The sequence below is a fragment of the Gossypium hirsutum genome, unplaced genomic scaffold, assembly GCF_007990345.1.
Source record: "Gossypium hirsutum isolate 1008001.06 unplaced genomic scaffold, Gossypium_hirsutum_v2.1 scaffold_320, whole genome shotgun sequence".
NCBI classification, from domain to species: domain Eukaryota; kingdom Viridiplantae; phylum Streptophyta; class Magnoliopsida; order Malvales; family Malvaceae; genus Gossypium; species Gossypium hirsutum.
In genome coordinates this window covers 22932-34336 of record NW_024402951.1, presented here as the reverse complement: position 1 = coordinate 34336, position 11405 = coordinate 22932, and the positions used below count along the sequence as shown (strand labels likewise).

General features: G+C 32.0%; 2 protein-coding genes and 1 pseudogene across 2 annotated transcripts; all 3 read right to left on the bottom strand.

The window, feature by feature from the left end:
- Positions 1 to 18: 18 nt before the first annotated feature.
- LOC121226629 (NAD(P)H-quinone oxidoreductase subunit H, chloroplastic) lies at positions 19 to 3428 on the bottom strand. The gene has a single exon (XM_041110411.1). It carries the CDS (start codon positions 3426 to 3428, stop codon positions 2247 to 2249), a length of 1182 nt encoding a protein of 393 aa, XP_040966345.1. The 3' UTR covers positions 19 to 2246.
- LOC121226628 (protein TIC 214-like) lies at positions 1318 to 5657 on the bottom strand (annotated as a pseudogene).
- LOC121226631 (protein TIC 214-like) lies at positions 1318 to 9850 on the bottom strand. Its single transcript, XM_041110412.1, has one exon. It carries the CDS (start codon positions 9848 to 9850, stop codon positions 8924 to 8926), a length of 927 nt encoding a protein of 308 aa, XP_040966346.1. The 3' UTR covers positions 1318 to 8923.
- Positions 9851 to 11405: the final 1555 nt, after the last annotated feature.

Sequence of the window (11405 nt, the reverse complement as noted above, 5' to 3'; positions counted from 1 at the left end):
GTGAATATCTATGAATAATTTTATGTTTGTTTCTTTCTCTTGTTTGAACCAAGTCATGAATCTCAGATTCTTTTTTTCTTTACAGTGAAAGAAGTTGGAAAGAAGTTGTTAATAATAGATTACCGAGAGAAATGGGTAAAAGAAATTTCCACCCGAGATTTAATAATTGGTCCATTCTTAACCTAGGTAAAGTCCATCGTGTTGCGATAGAAATAAACAAAAACAAATAAGTTTTAGCTAATGTAATAAAGATACCAATTGTCGTTCCAATGATTCCATTTATTTTATTTATTTCAAATAGCTCAGGGGCGAATACGTACGGAATGGAAATATTCCAACCCCCCAAGTAAAGAACTGTTACAAATAACGAAGAAAGTAATAGATTTAGATAGGAAGCAACGTAAAATAAACCAAATTTGATACCTGAATATTCGGTTTGATACCCTGCTACTAATTCTTCCTCCGCTTCTGGTAAATCAAAAGGTAATCTCTCGCATTCCGCTAGAGAAGAAATTAGAAAAACGATAAACCCTATTGGCTGACGCCACAAATTCCATCCCCAAAAACCATATTTTGATTGCGCCTCAACTATATCAACTGTACTTGAACTGTTAGATAATTATAGTCGATGATAACATCACTGTTTACATCGCTAGTCCAAAACCGTACATGAGATTTTCACCTCATACGGCTCCTCGTGGGTCACAAATAAATTTTAGGACCGAATCAGTATTATTTATCTTCGTATGGTTGTAGAAAGATAGAGAAAAAATAGATTGGAAGGTCCAAAATTATACCAATGGAATTCTGTCTGCTATATTCTGAAGAATAAAAAAAAAGTGCTTCTGAATTGATCTCGCCCATTCATAATTTCAATTTTTATTTGTTGAGTAATAACTTAAGCCTTCAATAAAATACTTCTTGTAGAATATCAATAGATATTTCAACCCATTGTTTTCTATTACGAAAAAAATGAAACATTCCATTAGCTCATAAATCATGACACGGATTAGATCTCTCTATATCTATGAAAGAAAGAATAAAAAAAAGATTTCTTTTTTATTCTTTATTGTTTCTTTTTCGTTCCTATTCTGCTTTCGGATCTGATAAAACCACGAATGGGGCTTAAACTAAAAAATAGTAAAGGATTATTTCGTTCCTGATAGTCATTACTTTAATCGGCAGATAGGAGGATACTCTGGACCGGAATCATGGGGAGTACTGCCTAGTCATTTCTACGAATTTAAAGCCCCAATTAGTATTCTTTTTATGTTATCCAGAAGTCTCTTTTTATATAATTTACATAATCTCCATTACCAATCCTTTATGTATTTTGGTGTTCCTAACCATCCACTCGTTTTTTGTTCAATCCCCCGTTTGTTTAGCAATACATGTATGGGAATCCATACAAAGGATAGCGAAAACTCTATACGGTTGATCTTTTGAGCCCGCTTCAAGCTAGATTGACTAATCAACCCGTCTTGGGGTAAAGACTTCTTCCGCTTACGTTTTCTTCCACTTAACTTTTGTACATAGGAAATGAGATTCTATTTTTTTGTTTAATTTACTGCGAATTTATAAGCTGCTTTCTTTCACTCATATATAACTATCTAATTTAGTTTATCAACTCAACTTATTTTCTAGAACGAAAGGAATAGGTAAAATAAAAGTTTCTAGTTCAACGAATCGCACGTAGAGATATTGATAAAACACATAGAGTTAATGGTATTTCATAACTAATCGATTGAGCAGCAGCTCGCAGACCACCTAAAAAGGAATATTTATTATTTGATCCGTATCCTGACATAAGAAGTCCAACGGGAGCAATACTTGAAATGGCAATCCATAAAAAAATACCGATATTGAGATCGGCTAAAATAAGGCGAGAGCTAAAAGGAATTACTGAAAAACTTAGTAAAATTGATATGACTGCTATAGCCGGTCCAATACTAAATAAACGAGTATTGCCTCTAGATGGAAGAATATTTTCTTTGAAAAGCAGTTTTGTTCCATCTGCTAGCGCTTGAAGAATGCCCAAAGGACCGGCATATTCAGGCCCAATACGTTGTTGTATTCCTGCAGATATTTCTCTTTCTAACCATACAATTACTAGTACACCTATTGTGATTCCCAATACAAGAGTCAAAATAGGGACCAACATCCATATGATCCCATAGACCTCTTTTAAAGATTCCAATGTGTAAAAGGAATTGATATCTTTTACTTCTATCGTATAAATTATCATTTCAACGATCCACTTCTCCCATAATGATATCTATGCTACCTAGTATCGTCATAATATCAGCCAATTTCATTCTTTTAACTAACTGAGGAAGAATTTGCAAATTGATAAAACCCGGCGGGCGAATTTTCCATCTCCAAGGAAAACCGCTTTGATCCCCTATCAGAAAAATTCCTAATTCTCCCTTTGGGGCTTCTATTCTCGCATAAAGTTCTTGTCTCGGTAATTCAAATGTGGGAGAAGGTTTTTTACTAATGAATCGATATTCAAAATCATTCCATTCTGGATCCCTTTCTCGATCAAAGCATCGGATTTCTAAATTCTCATAGGGACCACCCGGAATTCCTTCCAGGGCCTGTTGAATTATTTTTATAGATTCCGTCATTTCACTGATTCGGACTAAATAACGAGCTAATGAATCTCCTTCTTTTTGCCACTGGATTTCCCAATCAAATTCGTCGTAACACTCATAATGATCAACTTTCCGAAGATCCCATTTGATTCCAGATGCTCGTAGCATTGGGCCGGATAAACCCCAATTTATTGCTTCTTCTCCACCAATAACGCCTATCCCTTCAACTCGTTCTAAAAAAATAGGATTTCGCGTAATAAGTTTTTGATATTCAACAATTCCTGTTAAAAAATAATCACAGAAATCCAAACATTTATCTAGCCAGCCGTAAGGTAGATCGGCCGCCACTCCTCCGATACGAAAATAATTATGCATCATTCTCATACCGGTGGTAGCTTCGAATAGATCATATACTAATTCTCTTTCTCTGAAAATATAGAAAAAGGGGGTCTGTGCACCAATATCTGCCATAAAAGGTCCAAGCCATAATAGATGAGAAGCTATACGACTCAACTCCAACATAATTACTCTGATATAGCTGGCCCTTTTAGGGACTTGAATATTCCCCAACTGTTCTGGTCCATTTACGGTTATTGCTTCCGTGAACATAGTGGCTAAATAATCCCAACGCGTTACATAAGGCAAATATTGTATAATTGTTCGGTTTTCCGTAATTTTTTCCATTCCTCTGTGTAAATAACCTAATATTGGTTCACAGTCAACAACATCTTCACCATCTAGAGTAACGATGAGACGAAGAACACCATGCATTGATGGGTGGTGAGGCCCCATATTGACTATCATAAGGTCTTTTTCTGTAGCTGATAGATTCATAAGTTTTTCCTCGATTCATTCTTACATGAATTGTTGAAAACGAAAACAAGTACATCAAAATGAAAATCTAATAAATCGACTAATTCAAACTTTGCAAATTAACGATTTTTGATTCCCGAATATCCAACTCACCAATTAATTCTTTATAACGTATTTTATTTGTCTTTGATAAATAAGATAGCAGTCGTTGATGTTTTCCTAGAATTTTACGTAGACCTCTCTGAGATAAATAGTCTTTTTTATGCAATTCCAAATGTGAAGTAAGTCTTCGTATCTTATTGGTGAAACTAACTATTTGAAATTCAGCAGACCCCCTGTTTTCTTCTTTTTTTTCTTGAAAAATAACTGAGATGAATGAATTTTTTACCATAAAACCAAAAAATTTCCCCCTTTTTTTGAATGTGAATTTTACTGATCAGTAATAATAATACCAGTCATTTTGATATACACGATGATTTTAAGTTCGTTATGAACTTTATCATTTTTTTTTTCAAATAAAATTAATCAATCCGGGTTTCGATTTGATTCGTATAGGGATACAAAAGAGTGAGAGATTTCTACAAAAGAGAAAATTTTAGAGTTCAAATAAGAGGATTTTGTTGATTCATTTGTCGATCTAATTGATATGTATGTCATTAAATTAGTATCGTGTATCAGAATAAAATGTAAGACAATCCTTGTGACCATCTATTTGTTTTCATATACCCGGCACGATACATACATAATATAGGGGAAAATGTACCATTAAAATGTACCATTAACGAATTTTCAGACGCGGATACATACGGATCCTTATCATACTGAAACGACTGCCGTTATTAGTATTAAACCAATATCGATTCATACAAGCTAAATCTTCTAATCGATAATTGGGCCAAAGAAAGAACTTTAATTTAATTAGTTTCTTTTTATCACTATCAAGATGTTTGTTTTTAGTCAAAACTTGACCACAGTTTTTTACATTATTTAAAAATACTGCATTTCTATGCATACCATTTTTATCCCTGGAATTGAAAGAAATTCGAATTCGCAATTCTCGCCGGTGGTTAGGGGATAAAATATTTTCAGGAACAAACAAATCATAATGATTTTTGTCTTTATTTTCAGTCATCTTTTGATGTCTTGCAATAAATTCATAAAAATGATTTTTATCAATATAGTTTTTTTCTTGGTATCTTTGATTAATTTGGTGTTTATTTTTATGAACCAACAAAATACTTATAGTTTGATATAGAATAAATTGTCCATCATTTTTTACCGACAGACGAACTGGATCGATAATCAATATTCCTTTTTTCATTAATTCTCTAAGAGTTAAATCCTTCTGAATCATCAAAATATCCAGATTCATCTCTCCCCGTTGAATAGAGGATATAACAATTTCGTTTGGATTTATCAGTCTAAGCAGGAGGCAATATACTTTGATATTATTGATTATTCTTTGATTTAAAGAATCATCCCATCTCAATTGAAAACGCAAATACCTTTTTAGGAAGAAATCAAGCTCTGCTTCCGTGTTGCTCTTGTATTGCTTTTTCTTTCTACGTTTTTTTTTGTCTGATTTATCATAATCTTCTTCAACATCTTTTTCTTGGTTTGAGAGAACGGATTTAAAATTTCCTTGTTTTTGTGCATCTGATACAAGACCCCCTTCACCTATGGGTTCTTTTTCTTCTTGATTTCGATTCTCTAATCCAATAATTTGTTTTTCGTTTGGTGCTATAAGGGAGTCCCTTTTTTTATTTTCAATAATATTTTATTAATGTTCCTATTTCCATTAAAATTGAAAAGAAGTAATTTTATTGGTATGATCCATGGTTTAACCTTATATGCATTATATAGCAGCACAAATTCTGGGAAGAACCAAAGTTCTAGATTCGGTATAGGATGACTTAGTATTTCTTCATTCAGTCCCATCCAATCAAAATGGCTTCCTTTTTTATTGGATGGGTTGCTTTCTTGATCTTGATAAATTGTGAAATAAAAAAGGTCCATTTTATCAATTATTTGATAATTCTTAACCACAGTCTTAATATTTTTCTTACTCTTGGTACTGGTATCGACCCAGGACTCAATATCGACCTTATTTCTAAGACAAAAATCAAGAATTCTCCAATTAAAAAACTTTCTGTGCGAAAAATTCCCCATAGCATCTAGGATATCGCCTTCTCCTAGATAATTATGGATGGGGATATCCCTCAGTGTATCAAAAAAATTTTGTTTATCCATGTTGTAATGATAAGAACTCTCTTCCCTCTTATTTACTTGGAATGGTGATCCATAAGCATACGGGTCCCTCTTATCTTGATAATTAATAGATTTATATGATAAAAAATCATATCCATAGTGTTTTTTAAAATTAGATTTTTTATATTTTTGTTCTTGATTCAGTTTATATTCTTGAGTTAGTAATGAGTTCGCTTGAAAATCATTTTTTTTTCGTAATGAATTAATCTTTCTTTTTCATCTGAATCCCATTTTGTTAAATGTTTATTTTGAGCCAGATAGTGTTGATTGACTCTATTTCGCCATTGTCCTGGTCCTAATTTTAGCCATCTATTCTGAACTAAATCGTATTGATAACGACTCCTTAACCAGTTTTTCCATTCATTCATTCCAGAATGCCAAACAATTTTCTGTCTTAACCCATAATGATGTCTTAATCTGGAATGAGATACTCCCCTTCTTCAAAATAATCTTTTATTTCATTTTTAAGAAAAAGAGATGTTCCATGATATTGAAGGATAGGTTTGAATTTATAAAAACTAATAACTTGGGTTTGTGATAATTTGTAAAATACATATGCTTGTGAGAGGGAGGATAAGTCACAAAAAGCTTTTTCATTTTTATTTCTAATACTAATATTAGAAAGTGAAGAAAGTGAGGTTTTTATAGTTGAAATAAAATGAGTTGTATTTTTAGTTGTTTTATTAATTCTTTCTTGATTTGCTTCATTATTGTGAATGAAGTTCTCAATCATTTTTTTTGTTGATTCAAGAAAAAGTTGGGTATTGGTTCTTGGAATATTAATGATATATAGAAGAATATCCATGTATATCTTTTCAATGAAAAAATTTATAAAAAAATAGAATTTCCGGATTAATCGAATATTTCTTCTTTTTACTATTTGCCAAAATTTTTTTGATGATTCTAATATTTTATCCTGATAACTTATTTTGTTAGAACTACTATTTATTTCTTGAGTTAGAAATTCGTTTTTCTTGTCTTTTATAATTAGAATTTTTTGTATTTGATTTTTGATTGTGTTTGTTCTCTTAGTCAGATCTTTTATTTTTTTTCGGTTAATGAATAATTTGTCCACGCCATAGATTGAATTTGAAGGGATGATTGGTGAATCATCTTATTACTGATTATCGAATCCTTTTTAGTTTCGCCCAATTCATATGGTTCTCTCAACCCAAAAAATGGAATTGGATTTATTTTTGAAAGTTCTTTTATTATTCCTTTTAGAAATAGAATGCTTTGAGTGATCCATTTTTTTGTTTCTTTTGAAGCTTTTCGAAACAATTTAGTTTTTTCTTTTAAAATTGTTAAAGCTATAAAACATTTCGTTTTCCATTTTTTTATTTTTTTTAGTTCTTTAAAAATAGGCTAAAAAAACGAACGCCGTTTTCGAGGAGAGCCGAAAGGTAGTTCAGTTTCCATTCCCCAAACTGTTAAAAAGCAAAAATCATTCTTTTGACCTTTCTTTTTTTTCATTGGATCTTTATGAGAGGGTTGTAGTTTAAATCTGTGCCAAGGTTTCAGGCAAAAAGGAAATAGGATCTTTATCTGAATACCGTCTGTTAACCAGTTTTTTGGAAATTCGGTTTCGGATAATTGAACACCATTATAAGTGCATTTAACATGCATTTCTCGATTCCAATCCGTTAAATCCTCAGACCACTCAGGAAATTGAAATAATAACATACGGGCAATGTTTTTAACTATTATCAGTGAAGGTAATATAATATATTTTCTAAGAATTGATTGGGTTATTAACACGGAGCCCCTTATTACTTGAGCAAGTAAAAGACTATCCCAAGCTTCTGCTATTTCTATCCTCATTTTCTCTTCTCTTTTGTATTTTTCTCTTTTGGCCTCGTCTTTTTTCTCGATCTTTTTTTCTGTATAATCAGAAATTTTTGATTCTTTGTTTTTACATATCCAATTTCGAGATATTCGTTTCAGCGGTCTAGAAATATCAAAAGAAAAAAAGAGTGGTTTGTCTACTCTGTCCAAAAAAAGGGGGGAATGTACATTTGCTTGAAACAGCTCCCAAGTAATTGTTTTACGCCTTTGGGCACGCATGGAACCCTTTATTATGTCGCGCCGAAAATCCGATTGTTGCGAATAGCGTATCAAAGCCACTTCGTCTGTTTGATCAGGATCATTAGCATCCTTGGTATTAGTATAAGTATCGGCGTTTGCCTGGTTATTAGTAAAAATCACGACGCGCTTGGATTTTCTTGAACGAATTTCATGCTCTGCTGTTACATTTTCCTCGTTTTCTCCCTCCTGTTGTTCTAAATCGTCGATTAATTTGTATGACCATCGAGGAACTTTTTTACTTATTTCTTTTATTCCAATAGATTTTTTTCTAATTGTTTGATTGTTGGGATTAGTTATAACTATATTGAATAAAAATTTCAAAATTTTGACTCGATCCTCGGAATCGATATTTCCCTGTTCATCTTCTGTCAATGTCAATAAAGAGAGTTCTTTTTCTGTTGCTAATGATTTTATATTGAGTGTATCTAGTGTCTGTTCAAGGTCGTGATAATCAGTAGTAAGAAGTAGAGCATGAATCTTATTTATCCAAAATGGATCCGTGTTTTTTTTTTATAAGTTTGATTTATGCTTAAAGGGGAACCCCATTTTTTGATTCTTCCGCGGTAGGGTCCATGCAAGAAAGGATCATATAGTTTAGGCAAGTATTCTCGTTTAGTTTCATTATTAGAGAATCGAGTCCTTTTTTCAAGTATGCCCAGATCAAAAGATTCCTTATCTAAAGATTCGACTCTTTTTATAAACTCCTTACTCAAATTTCTTCTTTTTAGTTCATTGATAAAACTCCAATCAGTATACAATTCATCAGAAAACCATTTTTCTGGTGTGAAAAAATATATTTTTTTTTGTATCATTTCCCCAAAAGTTGCTAAACTGGGTGGATACGTAAAAGATATTTTTTCTTTTCCATCACTTTGACATGTATAAAAAAAATATTGTGACATTTCATTTTTTATAGCATTTTCAACCCGGTCATTTTTTATATATCGCAAAGGTCGATTCCATCGTTTAGAATCAAAAAGAAGTGTCACAAGAGGTTTTTCAATCCATAATAAATATTTATCTTCTTTTTTTTTAATATTTCTAACTTCGAACTTTCTTGATTCCCATCCAGATAAGAAGTTTCATAAACCGGTCTATTTTTATAGTATGTCTCTTTAAAACGAAAGTGGAATTCGCCCTTTATTTTTTTTCTTTCCAGTCACTCATAGCTTTTCTGTTTCTTTGCTCGGATCCACCTCTTCCTCCGAAAAAAGGGAAGAAGAAGTATTTTCTTCGGTCCCCTGTTTCTGGTTAGCCCCTCCCCCCTCGGAAATAGTTTCTATTTCTATGTTTCTTTCTTCCTCACTTTCCCCCACTTCTTCCGGTTCGGAAATTCCTTTCAGTTTCTTAGTTAGAATGGGTGACGGTATTCTGCCTAAATAGTAAACACAGGTAATAAATAACAGAATACTAAAGATTCGAGCCATAGAATTTCTAAATTCTGATACAAGATACTTATTAGATCGAATAAGTACATTAGACCTAATTAAATTATTTTGTTGTATCCAGACTAATACCAACCCAACCCATTTCATCAATAAAATATGACCAATTAACCAACCAACAAAACTACTTGTTACAAATAACATATTGTTGTTGCATCGAAACATATAGATGTTGACTAATCTGGCTAACATTGAACTTGGTAAAATGAAATGGTTGAATAATTGAATAATGAGATTATTCAGGAATACACATTGAATGCTAAGATTACGCATTGAATTTCTGGTAGGACGTCTATGATCAAAAAAGTCTTTGTGATTGTTCCAGAAGAAATGAAACAAAAGATACGGTAGAGCTAGGACAGTTATTGTATGAGGTTTACCCAATGCTAAATGCAGAGGTACATAGTAGATTGATATGAACATCATGAGCTGGCCTGCAATAAACCCAGTTGTTGCTGATACTCTCTTCTCGGTTCCTTCTTCTCCTTCTTCCATAAACCGAGCTCGTAGAAGGAAGATATAAGAGGGACCTATGGATAGTGTGGTCAGAAATCCATAATAGAGTCCGACCATAACGACCGAATTGATTATCGTCATGTATAAGGATATTAGATTCCCTGGTATAAAAGATTTTAAAATCATCATTAACCTCCCTTTTTTCTTTTCTATTTCTGGATTATTATATGATGATTTTTGAACTTTCCATATACATATATAGAAATAGAAAAAGATAGACTAGAACCAACATCTCTTATGTCATGTCAATGACAATATAAAAATGGAATTGGGATCTGGATGGAATATAATGAAATAGAGCCACTTTGAGGTTCCCTATGAAATGAGGCATGGAACGGAGCCACTACGAAGAAGTTCCGGGGGTTACGAAGGAAACTTCGAGTTCATATTGGTCATGGGTTGAAAATGATTGCTAGAAAAATGACGTAACTTACATGCTTGCTATAGTAAGTTGTCATTATTGGTCGGGCTACCCCTAATCAGTACCTTTATTGGTCAGTTTAAAAATATTAATTTCTTTAGATATTATTGTTGTCGTTGGTGGTACAAGTAAAAATAATATATATCATTCCAAAATATCTATATTTTAGAAAAAATAGAAAAAAATATATATTTTAATAGGTGTTACCGTTGCATTAGTGGTACCAACATTTTTATTTAAAAAAAGCATGTCAAGTATATTTTTTTAGTGTCATTGATGTTATTAGCGGCACTGGTGTTTTGTTGTTGCCTTGATGTTGGCGGCACTGATGTGTTTTTTTAAAAAATTTCGTCATCCACTCTCTAAAACAAAAAATATTTGATATATACTCGGCTAAAAACAAAAGCTCCAATGGTGAGAAAGGTAAATATAAATGAGAGAAAGATAGAAGGAGAAAGAAATGATTGTTTTGGTGGTTAATATGAACGGAAAAAGCCATCAACAGTGGAGAGTCTACAACAGCGGCGACGATTTTTTGCTGTTTAGTTTATCTTCATCAATTTTTTTTTACTGGTAATGAATCACTTCCATTAAAAGAGAAAAAAATGCATTGAAAATACAAAAGCTCCAATAGTGAGAAGAATAAATCTAGAATGAGAAAGATAGAAGGAGAAAGAAATATTATTTTGATGGTTAACCCGAACGGAGAAAGCCTTTCACAGTAGAGAGTTCACAATGGCAGCGACAATTTTTTGCTATTTAGTTTATCTTCAACCTTTTTTTTTAACGATTATGAATGAATTTCATTAGAAGAGAAAAAAAATGCATTTAAAATTCCAAATATTTCCCCAAGCACCTTTTTTTAATACTTTCTTAGTTTTATTATCATTTATTATATTTACATGCTAAATTGTTTATTTATTTAATGAATCAAATCTATTTATTTTCCATAAAAAATATCTTTTGTATTTGATGTGTTATTAACTCATTAATTAGCCTATTATTTCCTAAAGAAAAAAATTATGTTGATAAATGCTAATTAATTTAACCGTTTTCTTTATTATTTCAATTTTTTTTCAATCTCCCCCATAATGTTTTACTTTTCTCAAAAGTTTTTCAGTTTTCTTTCTCACCATTGATTTTTCAATTTTAGCCAGGTACAAATAAATTTTTTCCTTCTTTGTCCTCACGTTTCTTCGCCCGATGATGAATGTACCAGCTTTTTTTATTGCATCGGGTCTATGTCTTCGTTTTAGAGAATGG